General features: G+C 31.9%; 1 protein-coding gene across 1 annotated transcript; it reads left to right on the forward strand.

Moving 5' to 3' along the window:
• The first annotated feature begins 1,196 nt into the window (after nt 1-1,196).
• Nucleotides 1,197-3,365, forward strand: LOC104589160 (pentatricopeptide repeat-containing protein At1g18485-like). The gene has a single exon (XM_019196268.2). The coding sequence runs from the start codon at nt 1,197-1,199 to the stop codon at nt 3,363-3,365; it is 2,169 nt and encodes a 722-aa protein (XP_019051813.1).
• The last annotated feature ends 9,285 nt before the right edge of the window (nt 3,366-12,650 follow it).

Genomic DNA, 12,650 nt, shown 5'->3' on the forward strand with positions numbered 1-12,650 from the left:
TAGGGGGCTTAATAGACCTTCCAGTCTATTAACAATTCATTAGTGTGTTAGATCAATGAGTTTGATAGATCATTGATAAACCCATCTTATAATTATTTCTTATCATGAAAATCATTTAGAAGATATAAAATATAGTTAGATCAATGAGCTTATAATAGACCATTGATAGATATAAAATATAATTCCTTCGAAGGTAAATCATTTAAAAAAGTCATTTTTTAGAAAACGTGTTTTAAATCCATATATTAAAATTGCACTCCTACTTACCATCCTCGCCAATCCATACTTTCCCAGTGGAAAGGTTTGTTGGATTTTTCTCTTTCCTCTTATCATTTTACTCCCATGTCCAACCAGCTACAAGGGTTTTCAGGAGTTCCCTTGCGGATCCAAATTCTCGAACATCCATTGGAGTCCACTAAAAACTCATATATGTATTGTTGAGAATCTTAGCCTAACACAAATTCGAGGGTCTAGAATTACATCTAATGCTACAGGTGTAAATTGATCAAATTTGAATTGAATTAATGTTCGAATTAACTAATTAATTATTTTAAGTAATTAGTAAATATATAAAATAAATATTTTATTTATACAAATATATAAATATATAAATTCTATATAATATTTTTAAATATTTAAATATTATATATAAAAATTACATAATCAATCAGCCAAAGTAATATATATATATATATATCATTCGATTTATTCATATGTTGGTTGGAGCTTCAAATGTACTTCGTTTTCTCGACATCTTCGTTTGCGTGCTGTAACAGTTCGCAGGGAAACGATCACCCAAAAACACGGATCCCTCACTTCACTCGCCCAAAATTGCTTCCCGCACTCGCTTCTACGCTTCCACTCTTCCCTCAATCCTTCCTTCATCCCCTTCGAAGAGAAGTCCCAAAGAGATCATTGACCATCTTTTGCTTGTCACCTCTTTTTTCCGGAATAACACCATCTCATGGAACAATCTTATCCAAGAGTTCACTTCAACCCGTCGATTCTCACAATCTCTTTTTCTCTTCAAGAAACTCCTTCTAACGCCATTCTGGAAGCCGGATTGCTGGACGTTCCCTCCGCTTCTCAAGTGTTGTGCAGCCCTCTCCGCTACAAATACCGGCTTGGGCCTTCATGGTTACTTAATAAAATCTGGGTTCAGAAGTTGGGTAATTATTGGTAATTGTCTTGTATTTATGTACTCAAAGTTGAGTAGAATCCAAGATGCTTTCCGGGTGTTTGAAGAAATACCCATTAGAGATTATACTACATACAATTCTTTGATGTGCGGCTTTGGGTCCAATGGGTTTTATGAAGAGGCTGTCGTGATTTTTGATCAGATGTTAGAATCTGATTTCTTTCCAAATGTGGCTTCTATTTCTTATGCGATTAGGGCTTGCGGTGAATTGGGAAGCCTAGATAGAGGCTCGTTGATTCATGATTGTGTTATTAAGAACGGGCTTTACTCAGATGTTCCAATTGTTAATTCGTTGATTTCTATGTATATTAAGGTAGGAAGATTAGATCTTGGACGTCAGGTTTTTGATGATACGCCTAAGAAAGATATAATATCCTGGAATTCGATGATCACGGGTTATGCACGGAGTGGATATTGGGTTGAAGCATTTGAGCTTTACATCTCCATGAGGAAATTTGAGAATTTGGATCCTAGTCGAGTTACCTTTCTGGGGTTGGCATTGGCTTGTGGGCAGGCTCATAATCTTGACCTGGGGAAGACTATTCATGGTTATTTGATACGCAGTGGACTAATGTCTGATGTTAGGTTGGGAACCTCCATTGTCGATATGTACTCAAAGTGTGGGGCAGTTAAGTTTGCTCGAAGTGTTTTTGAAGAAGATTTACCTGAAAAAAGTTTGATTTCATGGAATTCATTACTTGCAGGGTATTCACAAAATGGGTATAACCATGAGGCAGTACTTCTTTTCCAACAGATGTTTGTGGATGCCAATTTGAAACTTGATGCATTCACTATTGCTAATGTGGTGCCTGCATATGCAAACTCTGCAGATCTGCAAGGAGTTCGATCAATCCACTCAATCATTGTCAAGAATGGTCTTGAGTTAGATGGTGATATTGTTTTGGGTACAGCAATGGTTGATGCATATGGCAAGTGTTCGGATATTGAGGCTGCGACCTCTGTGTTCAATTGCATACAGAATCCTAGTGCTGTGACATGGAACGTAATGATTTCAGGGTACGTTCTGAATCGCCATGCTGAGCAAGGGATTCCTCTCTTTCTTGAAATGCTCAATAGTAATGTGTTTCCAGATTCTATCACTATGGTGATGCTATTTCAATCCTGTGGTGAGCTAGGATCTCTAAAACAAGGGAGTATGCTTCATGGGTATTGCCTTTCTAAAGGTTTTGATTCACATGCTACCGTTAACAATGCCATGATAGACATGTATATTAGATGTGGGTGCATGAAAAGTTCACAGGTGCTTTTTAACTCTATGCCTCACAAGAATGTTGTCACATGGAATACAATGCTTGGTGGATATGTCAAGAGAGGTCATTCAGCCATGGCATTAAAACTGTTTCTCTGTATGCAGTTGGAGAACATGCATAAACCAGACCTGGTTACAATGATCTCCATTATTCAGGCATGCACTTACATTTCAGGTGGTAGAGGTGGTGAAATGGTGCATGGTTTTGCTTTGAAACTTGGCCTTGATTCAGACACACTGGTTGCCAATTCATTGGTTGATGCTTATGCAAAGAACGGCCTCATAATCGAGGCAAGATCATTGTTTGATCAAATGGATAGGTTGAGAGATCAAAGCTCTTGGAATGTAATGATTGCTGCATGTGGAGTGAATGGGAAAGGGGAAGAGACATCTTCACTCTTCTTGCAGATGGAAGAAGATGGCTTTGAGCCAAATTCCATCACCTTTGTCTCTTTACTATCTTCATGTAGTCATTCTGGCATGATCAATGAGGGGTGTCACTATTTTGATTTGATGGTCAGCAAATATGGGATACAGCCATCTTTGGAGCACTTGACATGTATCATTGACATGTTTGGACGGGCAGGTAGGCTACAAGAAGCATATCAATTGATAAAAAATGGGCACCATGAGGGGTCCAATTGTAATCTTTTATCAGATTGTGATGCTGTTTGGAGATTTCTTTTAAGTGCATGCAAGACAAACATAATTATGGAACTTGGTAAGCTTGCAGGAGAACAACTTTCAAGATCGGCACCAGACAAATGTGGGTACCATACGTTATTATCAAATTTATATGCTTCTGGCAGTAAGTGGGATGAGGCTGCAAAGGTGAGGAAAATATTTGAAGATGGTAAGCTGACGAAGAAACGAGGGTGGAGCTTGGCGATGATGTAATACACTAATATTTATATGGTGTTTTAGTCGAGTTGATGCACCAGTAATTGGCTTATTGCTACTAACAGGCAATCTTATTAAACCTGTTAAGGTTGGCTTCCTCCTAGGTTTAGTTCTTTATAGATAGGAATTTGGTATCAGGATGGAATATCCAACTAAAAGGAAAATTTAATTTTCTATATCGGCAAAGTGGCAAATTAAATTATTAGTCTGTTCACCTTCTTTTTTATTGTAGAATGAAGCAACAGAGTACCTCCACCAATTGTAAACTCTGGTGTTCCTTAATTTTGATACTTATTTCATAGTTGTAAATTCTGTTATTTTTTTTTCCAGTAAAAAAAATTCAGTTCATCTTTCAACAGAGATATAGCATTAGATGGAAGGAATAGAATAGTGTCCATGTAGATGCCCTCTCAGTGGAATAAGGCAGATGATGATATGATTGATAATTTCACGTGCTAGTAATTCATCACTGTTCTAGAACAAAATCAATAGGGCTGGTGTACAAGTATAGAACTCTCAGTTTGGCTTGTTTGGTTGGGCCAGGCCAGTCTCTCGGTTCAACCTAAGTATTTACTTAATGAGCCAGCATTGGTGGGCATTGCTTGCTTGTTGAAGGAGACACTCATGTTTGATTGTACTTCTAGTTTGAGGGTGTTTTTTTTCCTCTTTTTACTGCCTGGGTGTAGACCTGTTCATGGGCCGGCCCGGCCCGGCCCGACCCCTGGACGGGCTTGAACAGGCTTTTTGGCCTGCGGGCTTAACCTCAGGCCAAAAAGCCCGGCCCGTATAAAATTCGAGTCGGGCTCAGGCTTTGCCAAAATAGCCCGGCCCGAGCCCGGCCCGGCCCGACCTATAGTTAAACCTAAGTAAAAACCCTATGTGATGTCCATTTGAATAATTTTTTTGATTTGAGAAGGTTGTTGATTCACTTGTAGGCCCATTGTTCATTTAAATAGGGGAAAAAAACATCTGAATTAAAATAGATAATGTCTATTTGAATAGGGAAAATTTTGATTTTCTTTTATTAGGTCGGGCTTCGGGCTTTTTATCAGAGCCGGCTCGGGCTCGGGCCTATTATTTTTCTATTAATAAACACTAAAAGCCCAGCCCGAGCCCGGCCCGGCCCGGCCCATGAACAGGTCTATCTGGGTGCCATTAAAAATGGAGTGACGACCCCCAGATTTGAATCATTTTGGAATGGGATTCAGTTTCCTTACCTACTAAAGACCTGTCAAAGGGTGTCTTGAAGCATAAGCAAGCGTGTGCCATTAAAAGGCTGATAAAAGCTGATCCTATTTTTGGCCAATGTATAGATTGAAGCAGCTAGTGGATAGGCTCATGGATCCCGTTTCATGCCATCCCTCTTTTATTTTGTCATTAAGCTCATATACAGCATAGCTTGCTCTACCTTGCCTTTGAGCGCTTATAGTTAGTCATGCAGTCATGCAGTCATGCTGCACATTGATAGTGGAGGTAAGAACTACAATGAGAGGTACTTATTGAATAAGTGCTTATTTCAAAAATAAGTTCTATTAAAAACAAGTGCTTATTCTAACAAACACTTATGAACATTTAGTAAAAAAGCACTTATTTTAAATAGGGGCAGTATAGGTATTTTCAAAATGACAAGGCAGGCCAAGATAGGCAAGAAAGGAAATAAGCACTTAAAAATAAGCCCAAAATTTGGGTTTCTCAGGTAAGATTTCGGGCTTATTTCCCAAATGCAAATAAGTGCTTATTGGTGTGGTCTTGGCCCAAAAAAGTGCTTTTCTGAATAAGTACTTAGTTTTAAGCACTCCCAAACTAAGCCGTGTACCAAATGCTGGCTTCTCACATTATTTAGATACCAGTGTGAGGGCCAAGCAGGTGTGCAAGATAAAAGGGTAAAAAACAAAAGGGAAGGATGTAAAGATATTTAGACTATGATTTTTTTTTACTAAAAAGTACGCTGTAGCTTGCAGCTCACCGCAGAAATTTGAATCAAGGTTTAAAATATTGATATGCCCGATATGCCAGTAGGGGCGTATCGGGCGAATTGACTCCACCCCCTGAACTGGTCAGACCCCCGATACACCCATTATAGGGGTGTATCGGAGGGGTCTCAGAATGATACATATTGGCCAATACGGGCTGATACGTGTTGATACTTTGAACCTTGATCTGAATTCTACTGCAAACCTACAAAAATTAAAAATGTCAAATACCCCCACCCTAGACACCAATGCCCGTCCATGAATTGACATCAATTCCGAGCTGGTACCTACCCCAATTGTACATTGGGCCTAAGAATTCTGACTCTGGGCTGAACCACCATCCTCCCTTTTTTTATAGTACTTCTATGAATACCTTAACTCATTGATTAGATATAAAGATTAAAATATTTGGATAACCATAATTTTTAAATATTTACCTTATATGAAGTGATGCTTGTAAAATATTGTGATTTTAACTTTTATAGCTGTATGGAAACCAAGGCAAATATTTGCATTATATGGTATAGACATAGATGTTTACAAATCCACCCACATTGAACTATTGCCACTTAGGTGGAGTTTGATAAATCTGAAGTTTGATATTCGAAAAGTCAAAAAGCTATTATTAAAGTCTAAAATCTAAAAAGAAATACAAATGATTTTATGTTTTTTAGAGGTTCTTAAAAGATAAGACATTTGAATTGGAGCAATTCTCTAACTTTTGAAATTGTGAAATTTACTATTTTATCCTTAAAATAGACTGTTTGATAATATTAAATAAAATATTATTATTATTATTACTTAATAATAATGATATTATATATATATTAAAATTGGTCATGCCATGTTAGCAGCCTTCTCCTTGCTTCAAACCCCCTTCCTAATTTTCTGTTCTTTTTGATTTTTTTTTTAATTCTACATAATTAACCATTAAACCAATAAGGAAATAACATATGGTTAACTATTTATAACAACCATAAAGAAAGAGGGATTTGCTTTTCTAATGTTTAGCCAAGTGGCACCACTTTCCCCCACTTCCTCCTAAATTGTCTATAATTCATATTTATCTCCTAAATTATCTCTAACTCCTATTTATCTCTTAAATTATCTCTAATTTAGTAGAGAGATTCTCTCCTAAATTATCTCTAATTCCTATTTATCCTCTCCCCTACTTTTTATCTACATCTATCTAAAGAATGTTTCAATTAAAAAAAAAATTAGAACCATTTAAATGTTATAATGAAATTATATACTAAACTTACAATATTTATTCAAAACACAAAAAATTAATATATTTAATAATATTTATATTATTAATAATTCAATATTTTTACAAAATTCATCATGAAATTATGTAGTGACAATATAAATTATAACTTTACGAATTATTCAATTTAAATGTTATTCAAATAATAAAAATTTAACATTAAAAAAGGAAACATTATTTAAATATTTTAATAACTAAAAATCTTAAATAAAAACATTAAAAATAGCTAAATAATATAACAAAATATTTAATATTACGTAATAACACTAAAATAAACAAAATTCAAATAATGAAAAATTTTAAACATTTTACATATTATTTAAATATTTCAATAACAAAATATTTAACCTACCAAAATTTTAAATAGTTAAAATAACGAAATTATGTAATAAATTCAAAAAAATCTTAAAAGTAGAAAAATAATTATAATTGAATTCATAATATTCATATTAATAATAATTTAATATTTTACAAAATTAATAACGAATTATGTAATAATAGAACAATTATAATTTTATGGATTATTAAATTAAATAAATAATTAATATTTTAAGAATTTAAATAACAATATTATTTAAATAACTAAATAATATTGTAAATACCTAATTTCACTTATATCAATTAATAATTATAAAAAATAACTATCAACACAATTATATTTATTAGTAATAATTTTACAATAATAGTGTATATTCATTATATATTTGTATATACTATATTTAATATTTATCTTATTTTCAGTAATTATTTATTGGTTTTTTATAAATATGCTTTCAATAATTATTTATAAATATATTTTTATTTTTGTTAATTAATATAAAATTATCAATAATTATTGGAGATTAAACAACTATTATTTAACTTTTGAAATTTAATTTATCGTATTTATTGTATTTTTGTTATAAATTTATTTTTAGTAATTATATATTTTTATAATTTATAGATTAATACTTATTAGAGATTAAACTATTATTTGAGATTACACTATTTATTGACTCATTTAGTATATTTTCAATATTTATTATATTTTGTAACTATTGTATTTTTTTATATATCTATTATATTTTCATTATAAACTTATTTTCAATGATTGTGTACGTTTGCTATAAAATTTCAATAATTGTTAGAGATTAAACTATTGTTATTTATTACAGATTAGACTATAAATTTAGTTGAAATTAGGAGTGTTCAATGATTGCTTCAGTTCAGTTGCAGGCTATTTTGCCAACAAAATCAATCTGATCAAGTCCTCAGTTTATCACTCGAAACCGATTAACCATTAGCGAAAACCCACCAACTCGGGTTGTATCAATTTGGGTCTATTGTTTAACTTTCGCTTAACAAAGCACGGGTCCCGTCACCATGCCTCTCCTTGCTCCATGTCACCTAACTACCTAAAAATATTCCTATAATCTCCCTCCTAAGGCATCTCATTTAAACCAATAGGAAAGTATCATGCTACCTGTATCCCTAATCAATTCCTAAAATGCATCCCCCTCAATATATATCCACTCTCCCTCATTTAAAATATTCATATTAATATTTAATCCCACCCATATTCAATGAGTATTAAATAGTGTTATTACCAAAAGTTAATAAATACGATTAGTAAATTACCAAAAATTAAATATTCTTATTAGTAAGGTTAGTAAATTACCAAAACTTAATAAATATTGTTATTAATTAACTCATTAACAATATTTTATAGAAATTGAAAACTCTTTAACTAATTTCTATAAATTTGAGAATTATATTTAACAATTATCAAAAAGTATAAAATTTTAGTTATTGTTATTATTATAATTAATAACCAAATACAAATGGGGGAACAAAATATTATAATATTAATTAATTTATATTGAAAAATAAAAAATAAATTAGTGTAATTTTGTTAGTAAACTACCAAATAAAAAATATATTTAATATTAAAAAAATTTCAAAAATCCCCATAGTTACACAAATGTAATAAAATTTTCAAAAATTTTCATAAAACTACATTTTCGTAAAATAACATTTTTGAAATTAAAAGATATAAATTATTTGAAAGTTTATTTAAAATGCATTAAATAATTATTGAAAATTTTAGGAAAATTTATTACATTTGATAGATTTTGGAAAACCATTGAAAAATTTTGTAATTTTCATTGCAAATTATTGAAAATTATTAAAGATAAATGACTATGGGAAATGGATAACTATAATTTGAACAAATATTTACACAAATTATTAAGATAAATTAGTATAATATTGGAAAAAGGAAATTATTGGTTAGTTTATATTAGAAATTATAAGATAAATTAGTATAATTCTGTATGTAAACCATTTAACAAGAAAATAAATTATTTAATAAAAATTTAAATAAATTTGAATAAATTTTCAAAATTACACAAGTACAATAAATTTTTTAAAATTTTCATAAAATTACATTTTTGAATATTAAAGACAATTTAGTATACTTTTAAAAATTTACCATGTGGTTGATACTCAATATATCCTTTTGATCATTTCTATCATCAAATTGAATATTGGGTTGACGGGGACAGTGCTTTCAAAACTCGATCAAACTAGATGGTTAGACTGGAAAAATTGGGAACTGACATCGTTTCACCTCAAAACCGCTTTTTGTCAAAAAATCGTTTATTTGGTTAGCGAACCATTGACCTGGGCGCTCGAACTGTCAACCTGGACAATAGTTTTTGGCCTTTTTTATTTTTTCTAATTTTTTATTTTTTTTGTCAGAGCAGGTCATCCGTTCAGACCAAACAGTCAGATCGTTCGACCCCAGAACAGTTCCATATCTGGTCCAATTTTAAAAACCTTGGACGGGGAGTGAGTGCCTTGCCTTGAGCTTGGCTTGGTGTGTGGCATGGCTTGGCCCAAGGCCCGACCCATGGACCAGCTCGGCCCACGGCACGACATAGGTCCATGCAGGCTCGAGATGTGGGCCATGCCGAACCGACTCCCCAAATTATTCTAGAGGAGGGAGGCACGGCCCGAGACACCTTGTGGGCCAATATGGCATGACTCGCACTTTGTGCGGGCCACATGCAGGTCGTGTCATGCTGACCCAGCACGACCCAATTTACACCTCTACTTGAACTCACCCAATAGTGAAGACGAGGCAGGAAAATTCGAAGATTCTTCATCCTTGATGAGGAGTGGAATGCCTTATCCCTGAACTTGCCCGACATTCAAGGATTTTCCGGTGCATCGCAAAGTCACTGCTAGTTTACTATTATTAAATAAATGATGCTAGTGGAGGCATTAATGTTATTTCATCACCTTTGAAATGCAATGCGATAAGACGTGAGACCCCGTCAAAAGCGTCAAACGCCTCTAACATTTGAAAAACAAAATTTTAGGCATTGGATGTCAAACATCACCTTAGTGCATAACCTACCCAAACAAAATTGCATGTTCTGAGATAATGAAATGTCTGATTTGAATGATCCTCTAAAACTTTTGCTGCTACTTCGTGTGTTGGCAAAAATTTACTTCAAGGCATCGCTTATACACAAGATTTACCCTTCTTTGGTTTTGGTCATATTCCATGTCTGCTATAGGGGTGGCTATTTGGTCTTTATCAATGTTCTAAAAATTGTATATTACAAATCATATAGAAAGTTGAATTGTGAATTGTACCATCATAAGAATATTTTTATTTTTACAAATTTGTCAAAAATTAAAAGTAGATACTAAAAATCTAAATATATATAGAAAGGGGATTTTTGACTCTAATGGTCCTTTAACTTTACAGGTCACTTTTGACCCTAAAGTTTGGAAAGGCCTCTTAAGCCCTTAAACTATAGTGAAAAGGCCATTTTAAGGCAAAAGTCGACGATGTTAGAGACGCCACTGACAGTTCCGTTAGACAAATAATAAAATAATAAGACCCGCTGATTTGGCATGGTTTAAGTAAAAAAAAATTATTTGAAAAAGTAGACATGGGTCCTACATACAATTTCCACTATTTACATGTGACCAAGAATAAAATCAAAAGTAATTAATTTTATTTAATAATTAATTATTAATAAAACAAAAAAACAATCTGCTCTTATAACTTAAGTAGTTTCAAGAGAAAAAATAACAAGCGAGACATAAAATTCCCACCTATTCACATCTGACCAAGAATAAAAACAAATAATTATTTTTATTTAATAATTAATTAATAAAATAAAAAATTATTAATAAAACAAAAAAATAATCTAGCTCTTTCAACTTAAGTGATTTCAAGAGGAAAAAACAAGTGGGTCCCACTTGAAATTCCCATCTATTCACATTTGACCAAGAATAAAAAATAATTATTTTTATTTAATAATTTAAAATAATTATTTATTAATAAAATAAATTATAAATAAAATAAAGGTAATGAATTATTAATAAAATAATTAATAAAGCATTGCAAAAAAACATTAATAAAATAATCTATTATTATTAAATTGCCAAAAATTATTAAAAATTGCCAAGCATAACCTAAAATTACCAAAAAAATTCATTATTAATTATTTTATTAATAATTCATTATTTTTTTTGTTTTTTATTAATAATTTATTATTTTAATAGTTCATTAATAAGTAAATAATTTTTTTATTAATTTATTTTTAAATAATTATTATTTTTTGTTTATTCTTGGTCACATTATTCATTATTTATGAATAATTAATTATTAAATAAAAACAACTATTTTGTTTTTATTCTTGGTTAGATGTGAATAGGTGGTAATTACAAGTGGGACCACATGTTATTTTTTGCTTGAAAATACTTAAATTAAAAGAGTAGATTTTTTTCTTTTGTTTTATTAATAATTAGTTATTAAATAAAAATATATATATTTTTGTTTTTATTCTTGGTCACATGTGAACAATGGGAACTTTGTGGGACCCTGCGTAATTTTTCGAATATATATTTTTTATTTTTGACTTAAAATGTGCTATATTAGTGGGCCTTATTATTTTTTTATTTGTCTAACATAAGTGTCAACGGTGTCTCACTGTCTCTAATGCCCTCCTTTTTTTTTCAATTTTAAAAATCAAGTGACTTTTTCACAAAGTATATATATATATAGAGAGAGAGAGAGAGGTAACAGCAAAGAAATCATAGATTTTGGTAATTGAACACGATGAATGACCAATTATAGTAATGATCTTGGGCTACAGACCAGTTTGAGACTTTGGGGTAATAAAAGGCCGTATAACATATTTGAAGTCGAACTATTATTATTATTATTATTATTATTATTATTATTTTTTCCTCCACTTATTAATATATTTAAATTCAGCGAAGAGGTCTAATTTCCAATTTCCAAACGAGGGCGATAAATTATACGACTGTTACCAGGCTTTACCAAGCTCGCCTCAGTTAGTGGGCAATAATACGACTGAACAAGGTTTGGGAAGAACCAAATGTTGCAAGCTCAAGTTTAGGTCGGCAAGAATTAGACAAACTCGGGCTCAGCTTGTTGCTCAGTGCTCGCACACCAAAATTTGTTAATACAGAAAAAATATAAGCACATTATAATATTTATATTTATATATCAAACCAGGTCAATGTTTGACTGTTCAGTTTTAACGGATGGCCTATTCTGACAAAAAAATTAAAAAATAATTAAAATTAAAAAAACAATCAAGAACCCTTGAACGGGTCAGTGATTCAACCACCTGGGTTAACAAATTGTTGACCAATTCAACGGTTTGAGATAAAACAGAACCAGTTGCCTAGATGGTTCTTGGGCCAAACGGTCCAACCATCCAGGTTAACGACGGTTCGAAAACATTGGTATCAATTAATACAAATCAAGTTTTTATTTTTATTTTTTCAGATTTAAATGTTTAGTAATTTGTAAGAAAATTCGATTATAGTACTGGGAATGCTTATAACCAATCAACTGGTATCATAAAATGGTAACTAATCGGGTGGAAATTCAGCTCAGGCATTCAGTTGACTAACAGGAGTTTACCTATCTTGGCTCATTTACAGCCTTTAATACAAGTTCTATGATAGCATGGGGACCGAACCAGTGCAACCGACTCTACTTCGAGGACA

The sequence above is a fragment of the Nelumbo nucifera genome, chromosome 1 (genome assembly GCF_055504915.1).
Source record: "Nelumbo nucifera cultivar China Antique chromosome 1, China Antique-T2T, whole genome shotgun sequence".
NCBI classification, from domain to species: domain Eukaryota; kingdom Viridiplantae; phylum Streptophyta; class Magnoliopsida; order Proteales; family Nelumbonaceae; genus Nelumbo; species Nelumbo nucifera.

What these genes read in the sequence shown, in the direction of transcription:
- LOC104589160 (XM_019196268.2), top strand. Translation starts at nt 1,197, where the DNA reads ATGTACTCAAAGTTGAGTAGAATCCAAGATGCTTTCCGGGTGTTTGAA.